At 41.3% G+C, this 17,223-nt stretch overlaps 1 protein-coding gene across 1 annotated transcript in view; it reads right to left on the bottom strand.

Annotated features, from left to right (window-relative positions):
* Positions 1–770: 770 nt before the first annotated feature.
* Mcm8 (minichromosome maintenance 8 homologous recombination repair factor) overlaps positions 771–17,223 on the bottom strand; it is a 28,085-nt gene continuing 11,632 nt past the window's right edge. The window contains exons 9-19 of the mRNA XM_021193296.2: positions 16,272–16,423; positions 15,764–15,959; positions 12,951–12,981; positions 11,641–11,781; positions 9,358–9,499; positions 5,724–5,919; positions 5,086–5,305; positions 4,352–4,561; positions 3,181–3,257; positions 1,619–1,808; positions 771–967 (exon numbers count right to left, since the gene is read on the bottom strand). Of these exons, the coding sequence (XP_021048955.1) occupies positions 875–967; positions 1,619–1,808; positions 3,181–3,257; positions 4,352–4,561; positions 5,086–5,305; positions 5,724–5,919; positions 9,358–9,499; positions 11,641–11,781; positions 12,951–12,981; positions 15,764–15,959; positions 16,272–16,423 (1,648 nt within the window). The 3' untranslated portion in view covers positions 771–874. The remainder of the gene's footprint in view (positions 968–1,618; positions 1,809–3,180; positions 3,258–4,351; positions 4,562–5,085; positions 5,306–5,723; positions 5,920–9,357; positions 9,500–11,640; positions 11,782–12,950; positions 12,982–15,763; positions 15,960–16,271; positions 16,424–17,223) is intronic.

The raw sequence follows: 17,223 nt of genomic DNA, 5'->3' as shown, positions 1-17,223 counted from the left end.
ACTTGGGAGGCCACAGCAGGTGGATCTCTGAGTTTGAGTCCAGCCCAGCTAGGTCTACAGAGAGAGAGAGTTCCAGAATATCCAGGAGCTGCACAGAGGACCCTGTCTGCAAAAACAAGAACCAAAAATAATTTTTTGAAAAATCTATATACATTAAAAGAAAATGTAAAGACGTTATGCTTGCAATGTAAGACACTTTTTCTTTTACTTTTTAAATTACATTAGAACTACTCATCTGTTTCTCAGACATAGGCACAAACTTTGGATTCTCCTGGTGAGAAGTGGGGGGAGGGGAAAGCAGAGGCCAGGCCCTTTATGAGGAGATGCTGGTAGGTAGTGAGCAGATGGGACTTGAACTCAGGACCTCTGGAAGAGCAGTCAGTGCTCCTAACCACGGAGCCATCTCTCCAGCCCCAGAAAAGACTTCTAATTAAGTCAATAAATTTCCACTACTTTCAAATGAGAAGCCAAGTCAGACTCACTGCCCATAACCATAAAGTTAAAATTGAATGAAGAGTTTTTGTGACCTGAATAATTTAGAAGAGTCAAAGTTTAATGTTTTAAGTAAAAGTTCACCTGAACACAATCTGGTTTTGTATTAGCTGAGTGCCTGCTAGACATCTGATAGACAAAACTAAAAAGCACTACTAAAAATATGATGAGTCAATGCATATGCTTGTTACTTAGATAAAATAAATATGCTATTTAGAAAAAATAATAGAAAATTTATTCTTCTTATTCTTCTGGATAAACTATGGGTAGGCCTTTTTTTCTGTTACAGGAGTTGTGTTGTTTTTCAGAACTTTTCAGTTTTGTAATTAAGATGACTCAGAGTTATTTTAAACCACAGGAAAGCCTGCTGTGGTCAAGTCTTTCACATAGTTTGAAGTTGGTAAATCTTTGGGCCTTTCTTCAAGAGATAACCTTGGTCATTCAGTGATCCAATGAAACTTTCAAAATCGGCAACCTAAAAGCAAACATTAAGAGTCAGCGTATTTAGTAATATGCCAAATATGGCTTTCACATCATTCTCTAAACAGTCATACCCAGCAAGCTTCCTAGGCAAACAAACAAAAAACAGTGTGTGCTTCGTATAGTATTCCACTAAAGAATGCTTTGTCTTAATCAAAAGCCCAACTTAGACTAGCCTTTGAAATTGCATGATCTTACATCTAAACTACTTGAAACATTTAAAGTGCAATTACATTGGTTTCCACTAGAACACCAAAGTAGGAGCAGCAGGGATTCACCAAAAGAGAAATCAGAGCCATCACCATGAGTAGCCACAGGACGCTCCTGACAGAACCCAAGTGTTGCTTAAAAAGTCCCTCATCCGAAATGCCAAAACCTTTGAAAAGAGGTAACAAAGAATCTTAAAGCTAAAAAGTGATTTTGTTCCCAGGCATGGATATGCTTGCCTTTAGTCTTAGCACTTAGGAGGCAGAAGCGGGGGGCGGGGACTGAGGCAAACAGAGACAGAGACAGATCTCTGAGTTCAAGGCCAGCCTGGTCTACAGAGTTTCAGGACAGCCAGGGTTGTACACAAAACAGCTAGAAACAAAACAAAACAAGACACAAGTGGTTTTGTTCTACTACTAAGAACCTCAGGTCATCATACCTGAGTGTTTAGTTCTTTAGCAATCTGACGAAGCTGATGAAATTGAAATATGTTGTTATAAGTTCTTTCAGCAATGCTGTTGAGAGCAGAAATAAATCTTTTTGCTGTCGACCTGTTGCTCATCCCAGAGCCATGCTGGGATCGCTCAAAGTCCAGGTTTCCGAATTCATCTGAGTAAGTTCCTAGCATGCTTAAAGATGGAGAAGAAAGAATTATTTCATGTGGCAGGGCTACAGAAATTTTTGGGCTGGGTTTCCATAATAGAAGTCTGGGAGTGGTGTGAGACTTAGCCACTTTGAAATTCATTATGATATAGATTGACAGAAAAGTATTTTGAACACAATTAGTGATTTTTTTAAAAGAACCACATCCAAAAACTTTTGCCAGGAGTATCAATAAATGCCTGTAGCTAAAGCATCAGAACTCCCTCGAGTTTAAAGACAGCCTGAAATACATTGACAGGTGCCAGGCCAGTTAGGGATATGGAAGGAGGGATCCTATTTCAAAATACCGAAACAAATTTGTAAATATGAAATGTAAAAATGTAGAGTTGAAAAGCAGTATTATAAATACCAAAAACATAATTTCTGATTTATAGAACTAAAATTTGTGAACACAATATTTTAGATTTTCCTAGGTAAAGGTATGCTATTATTTTCTACCACAGCATCTGCAAAGAAAAAAATGTTTAAAGTCTAAGGGGGCTGGAGAAATGGCTCCATGATTTAGCTCACAGTCTGCTCTTGCAGAGGACTGGGGTTTAAGAGCACCCACATAGCCGGGCCTGGTGGCGCAGGCCTTTAATCCCAGCACTCGGGAGGCAGAGGCAGGCGGATTTCTGAGTTCGAGGCCAGCCTGGTCTACCAAGTGAGTTCCAGGACAGCCAGGGCTATACAGAGAAACCCTGTCTCGAAAAACCAAAAAAAAAAAAAAAAGAGAGCCCCCACATGGCAGCACGCAAGCACCTCTTACTCCACGGGATTCCATTGTCTATTCTGTCCTCTGTGCAGGCAAACACCCATACCCATGAAGAGATCTTGAACACTCTTGAAAATAACTCAGCTCATGCTGACTTTCAGTGGTGACAGTCAGACACGAACCCCACTTTTCTGTTCTATTTTTACAGAATCACCAAGAAAGAGAAGTAGGCATTGACAGTAAGGATGAATGACTTCCAAATGTTACACTACTAATGACTGACACCTGGGATTTTAATCCATGCTACGTTGTTTCCATTTGAAAAAAAAGATTTGAAAAATATCTGACATACTTCCCCAAAGTGAAAAAGTGTTTTTTTTTTCCTCAGGAAGGGAGGAAGGAGTGAGGATTGGGAAGAGAGGTGAGAAAGAAAAGGAGAAAGAGAAAGAACAGATTCCTACGAAAATTAAGTAAGGGGCAGCAAAATGACTGAGCAGGTAGAGGTGTCGGCCAGGACTGGCACCAGTTCAATCCCTGGGACCCATGCAGAGGAAGACCTGACCTCCAGAAGTTGTCCTCTGATGAGCACACGTGTGATGGATGCACTGCCTCTCCCCACGCAAAAGCATTAGTGTTAAACTTACCTGTGCTTCATAATTTCAATTATATCTTCAGCATCTTCTTTAGTTGCTTCCTCTCTCAATTCTAACCTTGCCCGTGCCTGTGAAAGAAAACAACTGTCTTAAAAGACAAGTATTTTCACCATTTGTGCAGATGCTTGTATCAAAGCTTAATCATTGTATAAGGAGGGCTAGGTATTGACTATCATTAAGCTTAAAATACAGCCAGAATTTACTTTTACCTACTAACATTTTTGTGAGTGCTCACTTCATGAGATTTGGTTATGAAAATGTATTTACCCTCGCCTTTTACTATCAGGAAATAAGTTTATCTGAACTAAAATAACAGAGGAATCAACCATATTTTAGGATCAAAAGAACCTTAACATCCGACGCAGCTAACTTTAACTGCAGTAGTACTTGGAGCATCGTGCAATGTGACACAGTGCTGCTCTAAGAAAGGCTGCCTACGCCTACAGACCTGTCACAAAACCAGTCAAGACACGCAGCAGATTCCACATTCCTATATGCTCAAACTAGAAGTCTGGGGTTCTAGGGAGCCTCACCACTTCTCAGACACTTCAGAAATCTGCAGTGTCATTTAAATACATAAAAGTTGCTTGGTGTAACTGGTCCTTTGCCTAGAAAGAAATCTGTAGCTTTTTTTTTCTTTTTCTTTTTTTGTTTTTTTGAGACAGGGTTTCTCTGTATAGCCCTGGCTGTCCTGGAACTCACTTTGTAGACCAGGCTGGCCTCGAACTCAGAAATCCGTCTGCCTCTGCCTCCCAAGTGCTGGGATTAAAGGTGTGCGACACCACGCCCAGCTCTGTAGCTTTGACATGTTACAAAAGTGACTAAATCTTCTAAAAAAAATCTTTAATTCACCCACTTTTGAAGTAGAAGGATGATAGTGAAGAAAACCAAGAAAAGGAGAAATCATAATATAACACACACATACGTACCCTCAACCTCTCTCAGTGCTAGAGACTGAACCTAGGGCCTTGCACACACTGAACGAGCACTCAAGGCCACTCAACTACATCCTATCTTTATCTCTTTTTACTTTACAGGCCTCATACAAAGTCCGCATCCTGACTGACTTATAGTTGAGCTTATAGGTTTGTGTCACAGGCTGATCTCCTCTCTTCCTCTAGCCACAAAAAAAAAAAAAACCATGAATGCAAACAATGCACACCTCTGTCAGACGGATCAAAGACTCCAGCTGCCGAGTGGTGATGGGTGAGCTGCCCACGCGATGGCTCTGCTTGCGGAGCTCCAGGTAGAAATCCTGAAGGGCCTGAGCAGCTTCCGTAGATAACCTTGGGTGGACATACTGCCGTGCATAACCAATGTACTTCCTCAACAGCTGATGTGGAATTGGATCTGTCTGTTCTCCAGGAGCCACCTAGAGAAGGATGAAAAATATGGCTGAAAATTTCTAGCTTGTTTAGGTAAATAAAAAAGTTCTAAAGCTCCTCCAAATAAACCATGCAGAATGGTTACTGTTCCAGTCACCTTAGTTAGATCAGAGGTTCTCAACCTCCCCAGTGCCGTGACCCTTTAACACAGTTCCTCATACTGTGGTGACCCCTTACCCCATAAACTTATTTTGTTGTTACTTTATAACTGTAATTTTGCTACTGTTATGAACTGTAATGTAAATCTCTGAAATGCAGGATATCTGATATGTGACTCCCAAAGGGGTCACGCCCCACAGGTTGAGAAGTGCTGCCTTAGATGATTCCAAAGTGTGCTGTAAATGTCGAGGTACAAGGAGGAAGATTAATTTTATTGGCCGGGATAGATGCTAAGGTTTAAATCCAGAGCAAGCCCTGTATGTGATAAACACATATACCACTAAGACATACTTACAGCCCCTATCACACACATTAAGTAGAATGAAACTAAATATTTAAGAAACATGCATACCTTTAGTCTTTCTGATAATGGTTTCTCAGAAACCACTTCAAGTACCGAAGTATTTGGGTCTTGACTGAGCACTCGACTGACTGTGGCACTGCTGACTGCTTTCTGTTTCCCAGCTCTTATTGCGATCACATGTTCAGAAAGTAAGTGGTCATGCTGTTCGTTTGGTGTATCTAACAAGATAAAGACCAAATCGAATCTGGACAATAGGGCACTCCCCATCCTAGGAAGCAGGAAAAAAGCAGTATCTGGAATCAGCCTTATTAAGGTTTTAAACAATTTCCAATTTTATGGTGATAAACAATACAATACACATTCTACAAGCACGTCTACGGAGAAGTTAATTAGAGGCAGGACTTCCTAAGCTAAGTGGCTAGAATAAACAATGTACACACTACTACAAGGTGGTTCTCCACATACTGAGCATGTGCAGATTCGTTCCCACTCCCTTAACACTGACACCTGCACCTGAAAGCTTGGCCAGTTCCGTGTAGGCTATCAGGGCAGCTCACTATCTTCAGGATTTAATAAGTAAGTTTCTGTACATTTCTGGAGACCTCTAACTTCTGTGGGCTACCTATTGATACAGTCAAATATCCTTTCCTTACTGACTCACAGCATACACATTGGAAGACACTTACTTTAAATTCTCAGAAACTGTTCTGGCTTTATTGTAGTGTCCTCCGACTGGATTTGCAGCAGCAATAATGGAGGTTCTTGCAGGGAGGCTGCAAACCACCCCAGCCTTCGCAAGGCTAATGCTTTGCTGTTCCATGGCTTCTAACAGGGCTTGATGTTGATTCCCCATTTTATCAAATTCATCTATTCCACAAATGCCTACAAGCACAGTAGAAAAATAGACAAAAACACCTTTCTCTGGTCAGCTTCCAAATCTGTAAGGCAGAAGTTGCTGTACAATGACTATTTCCATTTGAATCTAGAATTTAAAATTGTCAAATGTCAATGACATTTTAAATTGTTTTACAGCAAATTACAAGGCCATGTGCCACTACTTTTACTCCACCCTCTGTGGGTAGCACACGATGTGGCAGCCCCATACATGAAGATATGCAAGTCTTAAAATGGATCAAGACTTAACCAGTTAGGTAAGATACAAACATCTAAGAAATGTACTTCCCAAACCACTGGGTAGTAGAAAAGGCAGATGGACCTCTGAGTTTGAGGCCAGCCTGGACTACAGAGAGAGTTCCAGGATAGCCAGGGCTACACAAAGAAACCCTGTCCTGAAGGGGGAAAAAAGAGGAAAGGAGGAGGAAGAGGGGGAGGAGCTGGGGAGGGGGAGGGAGAAGAGAGGAAGAGGAGAGAAGAAAAGAGGGGAGGGGAGGGAGGAGGGGAAGGGAGAGGAGGGGAGGAGAGGGGAAAGGAGAGGAGGGAAGGGGAGGGGAAGGGAAGAGAAGGAAAAAGAGAAGGATGTGCAGGATTATGTGGTAGATTTCTGAAACAGAATATAGTTAAAATAGGGGAATAAAGGCTCACAGAAAAGGTGCTCCTTGAGCTGAGTCTTAGGCAGGCTGTGGGCAGCATGATTTGGGCACAAGAGCATACATAGAAGACTCAAGCAGTAACAGGAGGTACTGATGGCACATACGGGGACACTTAACACACAGCACCACTGTTGAAGGCTTTCTGAGTACCAGGGATGTTACTCTTAAAGCACAAGTCCCTGGGGATCCTCACCACACCTTGTGTGCTTTCTCCCACTTCCTCACACCAGTTAGGGGGATCTCTGGTTAAACTCACCTGTACTCTATGGCCACCAAGTCCTTGCCAGCTAAGCACATAGGAGAAATAACTGCTCATTAGCTTGTCTACATTTCAAGATCTATAGATCTATTTTTTCAGTGCTGGGGCTTGAACCTAAAGCACCTCAGAGTCGGGGCTCTCTCACACTCAATCCCAGAGCTGCTTCTAGGTTCCTACTCCCTGAAACCAGTCACCCACTGTGTTGTGTTTACTTTGTTACCTCTGCAATTGTGTTCTCTTCTCTGTAGTCACTGGAGTTACAATAAACCTTTCCTCTATAGCTATTCTCTCATTTGGCAGGGTCAGTTTTGTGTACTGATCAATTTTGGTTGTATTTTTCAAAATAGATTTCTCTGTGTAGCCCTAGCTGTCCTGGAACATTAAAGGCTTACAGCACCACCGCCAAATGATCACCAATGTTTTATCTAGTAACCCTATCACATTTTATTTCATGAAATATCATGTTCTCATTAAACATTTCATGGATAATTTTCATTTTTTGCTTGGATTTCAGTTTTGCTCAGACAGGAAACTACTACTGCGTTTTTTTTTTTAAGATTTATTTTTATTTTGTGTGTATGAGTGTTTTACCTGCATGAATATTTATGGATGATGTGTTTGGGTACTGAGGCCAGGATGAGAGTCTCAGACCTCCTGGACCTGTAGTTAGAGACAGTTTAAGTTGCCATGTTGATACTGGGAATTGAACCTGAGTCATCTGAGAGACCAGCCATCTCTCCAGCACCTGGCCCACGATTATAAAACACAAACTTCAAACAACTATAAAAATCCTCAACTCTTTTGCCTGTCTGAATACAAATGTTAAGTCACAGAATTTAACACTTAAACTTTTTTTGGTCATTTCATCAGATACTAAAGTAAAATACTATTTTTTTATTTTTATTTTTTATTTTTTTGGGGGGCGGTTTCGAGACAGGGTTTCTCTGTATAGCCCTAGCTGTCCTGGAACTCACTTTGTAGACTAGGCTGGCCTCGAACTCAGAAATCCGCCTGCCTCTGTCTCCCTAGTGCTGGGATAAAAGGCGTGCGCCACCACCACCCGGCTGAAAATACTATTTTTTAAAATTAATTATTTATTTTACTTTGCATGCATTGGTGTTTTGCCTGCATGTATGTCTGGGGTTGTTGGATCTCCTGGAACTAGAGTTGCAGACAAGTTTGGCCTGCCATGTGGATGCTGGGAATTGAACCCAGGCCCTTTGGAAGAGTAGCCAGTACTCTTAACTGCTGAGCCATCTCTCCAGCTCCTAGAAATACTATTTTTAAAAGCTTTATATTTTGCTTTTCCCTCACAGTCTTTGTAAAACTTCTAGCAAGACTCTGTTTCTAGAACTCAGTCTGTTGATCTTTCCTTTGTATTCTTCTGTTATACTTGTAAAATCCCTTTCTACCTAACGGTGCTGTCTAGCCACATAATGTTTAGTTTATTTAAATATATGCAAGTTTATTAAAATATATACACATGACACTAACTTAGCATTTCACATCTTAAATCCCATTAGCTGTCTGTATAGCTAACCCTCTAACCACCTCCACTTCTAATGAATAAAATCTGGCCATTTTACAGTTATCTGCATGCACCACTGCCTTTTCCTGACATCTTAGCAGACACACTGCAGCTTCTGATGAACACTGGATGAATGTTTGCTTCAGTAGATATTTGCTGGTTATTATTTGTACACCAGTGCTATGCTCTAGGCATGCAGAAAAGCACCAAAAAAATAAAAATTTCTTGCCCTTGTGAAGCTTACATATGTGGCCCACAAGAGGCAGACTATTGAAAATGTGGTGGTACTAGCTATGAAAAGAAAGGTAGCCAGATTAAGGAGAACAGACTCCGCCACTGAAGAAGGCTAAGATGAAGTTAAATACAGTGGAACTATTTAAAGTCACAGCTCTAAACTCATGGGGCAATCTTTCTAGAACGAAAGACAGCATCCATCTTCTTTCCTGTTTCAAGGTAACTAGAACTATTGTGAGCTAAGTCACAGTAATGCTGTCAACAAGCACTCACTAGGCAGGAGGAACAAGAGTCCACTGGATAATCCAAACCAACTCCATACAGAATTCACAAAACTCCAAACAAATGGTCACAAATGTAACAGGGTTATAAACTTGGAGCTGTAGAAACTATTCATATTTTATCGAATTATTTAATTTTGACATATTTTTTATAAGATTCTGAAAATAACATGTTTCGGCTATATAATAAAAATAAAATGATTGTACTATATTTTCAATTATTATTTGATACTCATTATCAATTCACTGGTTGGGACAGTACTGTAGAAATAACTCTCAAACTAAAAGTCAATTCATTGAAATGAAGAGCTTGATCAAGAGGAGGTGGCACATGCCTCTAATTCCAGTACTTCGGTGGTAGAGGCTGGAGAATGTCTCTTGAAGCAATCTAACCTACACAGCAAGGCAACTGTTTCAAGAAGAAAGAGGTGTTAAGCCCCAGAATCATTAGTCCCTTTGGTCTCTCACCTTGGTCACCAAGTACAAGGGCACCAGCTTCCAAAGCAAAATCTCCAGAGGAACTGTCCTTTGAAAGAGTTACAGTCAGACCAGAGCTGGTGGTGGTATTTCCACAAACATACACACCACGTGGCGCCACATTGCATGCTGCCTATTTAAAACAAAGGTTTAAAAATCATTCAGAGGGTGGGAAAAGATGCCTCAGCAGATAGTCTTTGCTATGAAGCATGAGAACCTGAGTTTGGACCCCCAGCCCCCTTTTCAAAGCTGGACATAGCAGTTGAACATTCATAAATTCATAATCCCAGCACTTCCAGAGTGGAAACAGGCAGATCCCAAGGACTTGCTGGCTAGACAGTTTACCCGAAACAACAAGCTCCGAATTTAGTAAGAGGCCCCCTCTCACAAAATAAGATGCAGAGACATAGAGGAAGAAACCTGACACCATGACCGTCTCCATACAGTAACACACACACACACACACACCAGTAAAAAAAGAACCACTGATCTTCATAGTCAACGACTCAATCCTAAACTTATATCCCACTTCCTTTGCTAAGTCCTTTTAGGTTTTGATGTATATTTATCTGTGTGTATCACAAATGCACTGATGCCCATAAAAGCCAGAAGAGGGCAGTAGATCTCCTAGAGGTGGAATTAAAGTTATTCTGAGCCACCTGACATGGGTACTAAGAACCAAACTTGGGTCCTCTAGAAGAGCCAATGGTCTTAATTGCTGAGCCACTTTTATTCCGAGACAGGGTCTCACTATGTGGCGCTGAGGATGACCCTGAAGTGCTGGTTTTGCAGGAATTACCACCCCAGTAGTCATTTTGTGTGCCAGGCAAGCCTTCTATCCACTGAGTCATACACTCAGCCCTCTGTTAGTCTGTTTTGAGAATCCTGACAATGCTGATACTGGGGTGGTTTCCTATATAGGCCATTCCAAGGGCTCAGAATAGGTTAAAGCAGGCTCTTCTGGACAAAGAGACCCAAACAAGGATGCAATGTTTTAAAGGAATTAAAATTATTGGTTTATTATTTAGCCAAGGGGAATAAAAATGACACATGCAAAGGAAGGATGACGGGATGTTGATGCGATGGGAAGATCACAACAATCCTGTCTACACATCAGGACTACCTTGGGGGAACTACATATATATACAAGTACTAGCTTCGGGCTGCCTATACCATGTTCAACTGCTGGATGAAGATTTATCAGCCGCAGGATTGACTGCAACTGACCAAAGGGCCAGGGAGTCCTTGGTAAAGGGGGAGGGGGTGAAGGGCATCTTTAAGAAAGATACTGCATCAAACCTACTAGGTATCACTCTGAGAAAACCACAGCATTCTAACAAATAGTACCTTCTAGGGCCATTATGACTCTAAGAAGGAAATAGCAGCAGGCTCTGGCTGAGAGAGACAGAGCCTTCTTTGGTGGCTAAAAACTGACTGACCAAAGAGGCTGCTTTGCTTCGGATTCAGAGAAAGAGTGGAGATGTATTCAGACGGATCCTCCCCTACCTTTACCAGAATCTCTGAAGAGTAATAAGAAGCTCATGTACTTACATGGAGAGAATGCATGACCCAGCTTTATTCCCACACTATCTGGTCATTGATGTAGTCACAGCACAATAAACTAGCATTATCAGGTATAATAATGGTGTTGTCGGGAAAATAGCATTTCATCATAGTTAAGACCTTCATAGACCAAGATGCCTATGTAGTCTGTTTGGCAGGAAGCTAGCTTGAAGCGAAAATAAGGCCAGACTTACTGTGTATTACTCACACAAACCTCTATACTCCTAGACAAACTAGTTCTTCTACAACCCAAACATGTCACATTTTGAGATATGTCACCTGCTGTACTGGATAGCTTTGTGTCAACTTGACACAGCTGGAGTTATCACAGAGAAAGGAGCTTCAGTTGGGGAAGTGCCTCCATGAGATCCAGCTGTAAGGCATTTTCTCAATTAGTGATCAAGGGGGGAGGTTCCCTTGTGGGAGGTGCCATCTCTGGGCTGGTAGTCTTGGGTTCTATAAGAAAGTGGACTGAGCAAGCCAGTAAAGAACATCCCTCCATGGCTTCTGCATCAGCTCCTGCTCCCTGACCCGCTTGAGTTCCAGTCCTGTATCCTTGGGTGATCTACAGCAGTATGGATGTAAGCAGAATAAACCCTTTCCTCCCCAACTTGCTTCTTGGTCATTATGTTTGCAGGAATAGAAACCCTGACTAAGACACCTGCCAATAATATAAGCAAAAGGCAAAATACCAAAGAACTGATTTCCTACCTGCAGCATCTGACTCTTGCCCAAGCCTGGATCTCCAACAATCAGGACATGTGGGTCTCCTCGAATGGGAATCCTATTTTTGTCATCTGCGTACTTCTGGCTACCGCCAAAGAGCGCTAACGTCAGACCTGCTTTAACGAGCTTGAGTGGAAGGAGAGAACAGAAAAAGAAAGGTAAAGATGACTAGCAAGAGGCACTCCTGCATGTGTATGGCACAGGGCACTCTTGCATGTCTACAGCACTGGTTTGTCTGGGGGTTATCCCAGTTGCAGTGCTGATGGAGCCCAAGGCTTGATCAGGTGCTCAGCCCTAAGCTGCACCACCAACCAGGATACTTCTTTTTTTGAGACAGGGTCTCTCTGTGTAGACCAGGCTGGCCTCGAACTCAGAAATCCGCCTGCCTCTGCCTCCCGAGTGCTGGGATTAAAGGCGCGCGTCACCACGCCCGGCCAGGATACTTTTTAATGTGACTGAATTTTACTGTTTTACAATGAAGTTGAGAAGCAAAGCCAAGCAAGTCTGCATCCCAGCACTCAAGATACAGACACAGGAAAGTTGTGGGTTCAAGGCTTTCTGGGGCAACAAAGCAAAAGCTGGTCTAAAAAAGAAAAAAAACGTTTATCTAGAAACAACCTATAACACAAATGATTAAAAACAAAGACTGAGGGCTGGAGAGATGTCTCAGCGGTTAAGAGCACTCTTCCGAAGGTCCTGAGTTCAAATCCCAGCAACCACATGGTGGCTCACAACCATCTGTAACGAGATCTGATGCCCTCTTCTGGAGTGTCTGAACACAGCTACAGTATACTTACATATAATAAATAAGTAAAACAATACAAAACAAAGACTGGAAGTATTTAAGTCAACAGGATCTTAGCAATTGCTAAGAACAACTTTGTAAAACAACAATCCACTCCAGAGTGAGAAACACCAAACACTTATTGGTGTTTCCTTAGCATCCAGTCACTATGAAAGGTGTCCACTCCCAGTAACCATCGACAGTTTCAGGGATGTTATTTGCCTTCCACATAAACATACACATCAGTGGTTCCCAACCTTCTTAATGCTACAATCTTTTAATCCAGTTCCTCATGTTATGGTGACTCCACCAAAAAATGACTTTAGTGTACAGTACTTCATAACAGTAATTTTGCTGTTATGAATTGCAACCCACAGGTTGAAAAACTGCTGTTATAGAGAATGATGATTCATATTAAAATATTAATGACTGGTAAGAGAATCTCACTACTTTAAAGAATTAATATTGACAACAATATACTTTTTAAATTAAACTGAAGTAATATACTTACTTCATGACCAAAAATGACAGGACAAAGTGAGCTGAAAAACAGAATACAGCTTTTAAATTCTCACTTGAATTGTATAGGTCCATTACAAGAGCTACTTTACAATTTGCTTAATCTCCTTTATTTAATATCAAAGGGGAGGCAAATTTTTATCTCCTCAGCCCCATAAATTTTATTCTTATAGTAAACTTTTTCAAGTCTTATTTAATCTATAAAGAGAAGAATGCTTTAAAATCTATGCTCCAAGGGAGTGCTTGAAACCATCTTAAAGTAACTCAATACAGAGCTGATTGGACAGAACACTTAAAATACACTGTCATGAGGTCTTCTGCACTCCCAGTTATCTGTTTTGTTTTGTTTGGTTTGGTTTTGTTTGGTTTTGTTTGGTTTGGTTTTTCGAGACAGGGTTTCTCTGTATTGCCCTGGCTATCCTAGAACTCATTTTTGTAGATCAGGCTGGCCCCGAACTCAGAAATCCGCCGGCCTTTGCCTCCCAAGTGCTGGGATTAAAGGCGTGTGCCACCACGCCCGGCTCCAGTTATTTGTTTTATGTGAACAGACATCTTGAGACCTATATAGTTAAGTCACTAAATATTAGTATTCAAAGGTGGTTTAAAATTTCATTCCTTTTCAGTTCAATTCAGAAGAGTCAGATTAAGAATGTGAATATAAAGAAATAAAACTATGGGCTGGAGAGATTGCTCAGCAGTTAAGAGCACTGACTGCTCTTCCAGAGGTCCTGAGTTCAATTCCCAGAAACTACATGGTGGCTCACACCCATCTGTAATGGGATCTGACGTCCTCTTCTGGTGTGTCTGAAAACAGTGACAGTGTGCTCACATACATAAAATAAATATTTTTAAAAAAAGAAAAGAAAAGAAAGACTCTCCAAGGGCTAGAGAGAGATGGTTCACCCAGCAGAGTACGAGCTATGAAAATGTAAATATTTCAGACTCCCAGCACCCACGTTATGAAGCCAGGTATAGTTATGAAGCCAGGTAGAGTGGTGAACTGTAATCATGGCACTGGGAAAGTGGAGACAGAAGCATCCTTGGTGCTCACTGCCCAGCCCAGGCAATCTCGGAGCTCCAGGTCCACTTATAGACAGGTTCAAAACATAAGATGCTTACCAAAGAAACACAAGGAACATACTTGATTGTCAACATAATGCATGCACACACAAACATGGTATTTACATATATATATATATTTTATAAGCAAGGGACAAATAAGGGGAAGAAACCAGGAGTAAACTATGAATCTTCCTCCTTTTTTAATAAATGCAAACAGAAACTGGTGCCCCTTGGAACTCATCTTTACCATGTTCTAGTCTAATGGCCACCCACATCCTACCAATCACCTGGAAGTCTATCACAGATTTTTCCCATGGGGGCAGAAGCATCCTCAGAAGACACAAGAGCAGAAGTGCTGGGCTTTTCCTTCACTCTAAGTTCCCATAGGCAGCTAATGGCAACCACCTGCTCATCAGGGCATCCCAGCCCGGTTTCCCTTCTCTGTATTACTCCTGCCTTCCTGCTATTTCTAAGCTCTTCTTCCAAATAAATTGCATTTAACCAAATCATTGCTTCCAAAGGAATCTAAACTGACACATCACTTGCCATATACTGGTAATTCTAATACTTTCTTCTCCGTTCTCTCACCTAGTATTGGTCAATAAACTTTTTCTTAAAAGCCCAGGATGTAAATAATTTCAGCCTTGTAGACTGTATAGACTCAGTCTTCAGTATTCAACTTGTAATGTAGAAGGCAGCTGCTAACAACATGCAAATGAATCAGGTTGGGGGATGTTTCACCAAAAATTTTCAAAACAATAACCTGCCTCATTTGCCAATCTTCTGATAAATAAAGTGAAGGATCCTGGAAAACTCTACTTTGGATGATGAAATCACAAACAAGACAGAAGAGGAAAAGGCAAACTGGTGGCCAGGGACAAAGGGCTGCTAAGAGGTGACTTCACTTATAACCAGTAAGGACAACAGAGAGGTGTCTGAGCTTCAACGTGTCTGCTCCTTGGGCATCAGCTCAGACAGCAATTCCTATGGAGCTTACATCTGCTGACCCCATCACAGCACTAGCTGTCACAGAGTAAGTCGGGATGCCTATTTGTAGGGGAAGTCTTGAAAGATTAAGGACAAAAACTCAAGTAACTGAAAACTTTCCTCAGTTGGCAAACTGACGTACTTCAAGCAGAGCGACAAAGCCTCGATTCTGGAGCCCAAAGCCTTGGAAAATGGGAGTATGACAAGACCAATTTCTTCATAGACCACATTCCAAATCTTTCTTCACTGCTCCTAGGCATGATAAATTCAGTCTCATGATTTTCCTCACTGTTTCAAAATTATCCCCAAACTGTCAGAATGGCAAAGCATACTATATTAGGACAAGCTTGTGAGAGACGATCTTCATTTACACTAGGTACCGCTTTTTTCTGAAAAGGCAACAGTATAAACACCCATTGCCAAGTGGATGGTTTTGTGCTACACACTGTCACCACAGTGCAAAGGCAGCTATGAACTCCTATATTTGACTGAAGGTGGCAATGCTCCATGAAGCTTTACTAATAGATACCAAATGGCATATAATATATGGATTCCATATAATTTTGTGTTATGAAGTACTCCTCACTTTTCTAAACCATCTATAAATATAAAAACCTTCACAGGTCCTAAAGATAGCAAGCTAGATTTGGCTTATGGAATCACTTGCCAACCATTCTGTCTAGATTTTTTTGACTAGTAACAAGGGCAAGCTGACATGCATATCCCTAACAAAGCCTCAGGTAATTTAGTACTTACTTGACAATGAGCTTGAGCAGGTTCTCTTCAGCCTGGATCTCTTGAATGGCATACAGGTCTTTAAGGGAGAACTCCATCAGTGTTCCATGCTTGCAACCATCCTCTGCAGTCTGTGCTTTCTGTCCCTTGCTGTTGCTAACAGAATTTGCTTCAATGTACAAAAGGAACATGCACTTATCATTCTTATTTCGAGAACCTGTAAATTCAAATATTAAATGTATTATTTTCATTTTCCATACAATTGACTAGAGTGTTAACCAAGGTTTATAACTCAGTGACTTTATTTATTCCCACACTTGAGGCTTTTTAGAGACAAGGCCTCAAGACTAACCTCAAATTGTGGCTACCCTCCTACCTCAGCTTCCTGAAGAGCACAATTGCGAGCCTGAGCCACCAAATACTACATCATACATAAGGAACAAGGAATTTCCTGAATTATTTGAGATGCAGAAATATATTAAACAAAGACAAAAGCTAACACATCACTGTTGAGAAAGTTACAACATACCTTCTTCAGTATTGGAGACCTTGACAATTCCAGTAACAGTCACTGTATCTCCTGGGACACAACTATCTACAAGGTCGTGAACAAGTTCACATTCTATTGTCCGAGGGATACGACCAGCTTCTCTCTGTGCATCAGACATCAGCTCCTGGATTCTAAGACAGCCCAAAGTTTTCAGTTAGAATATATCTTACATACAGTTGTTTCTTCAACTCAGGATGTGTAGGATGTTGTTCTAGATGAAGGCAGGCTGCTTTTTAAGGAGTTCAGTAATACATTAAAAAAAAAAAAAATCACATTAGCAGTTTCCAATTCAGGATGGCAGAATGAATCTGTGTATTCATTCACCTAGCACCCCTCAAAAACCAACAAATAGGACTCATTCTTTCTGAAAACACCAAATATGAAAGTAGTGGTGGGTGAAGCAAAATGAAGTTCAGAATGCGCAGACAAAACTCAGAAGCAATTTCCTTAATTACTGAGATGCAAACATATCTTACCCAGAGGAAAAGGATACCACATCACTGCTGAGAGACAGCTGTTGAGAAAGGGCATAGGGAAGTGGCGACCCAGGTTCTCAGCAGAATCCCGAGAGGCTAAGGAGGAGTTGGTGCAAGGTTACACATGGCTACAAAATTACTATCTCAACACAGTACCAACAAAGCACATGTTTCTAAAAATGATACAACAAAAAGCCACTTTAATTTAGAAAGTGTGCAGAAACATGAAAGGGTAAGGCAAACAGAAGGCAGTGGGAATCCAGGGGATGCATCTGACAGGAAGGCCAAAGAGAAAATAGTGGACAGCATACAGACAGCTAAAGACAACTCCATGACAGAACGTGCGGAGGGCCATGGGGATAACTGAATAGCCCTTTACCACTTCATAACTGAACAAACAAAGAGATTATAAGGTGGGGACAGAAGTGTCCATCACCCTAAAAGGAATGAGCATC

This window comes from Mus pahari, chromosome 3, assembly GCF_900095145.1.
Source record: "Mus pahari chromosome 3, PAHARI_EIJ_v1.1, whole genome shotgun sequence".
In the NCBI taxonomy this organism is placed as follows: domain Eukaryota; kingdom Metazoa; phylum Chordata; class Mammalia; order Rodentia; family Muridae; genus Mus; species Mus pahari.
This window is presented reverse-complemented; position numbering and strand designations above follow the sequence as displayed.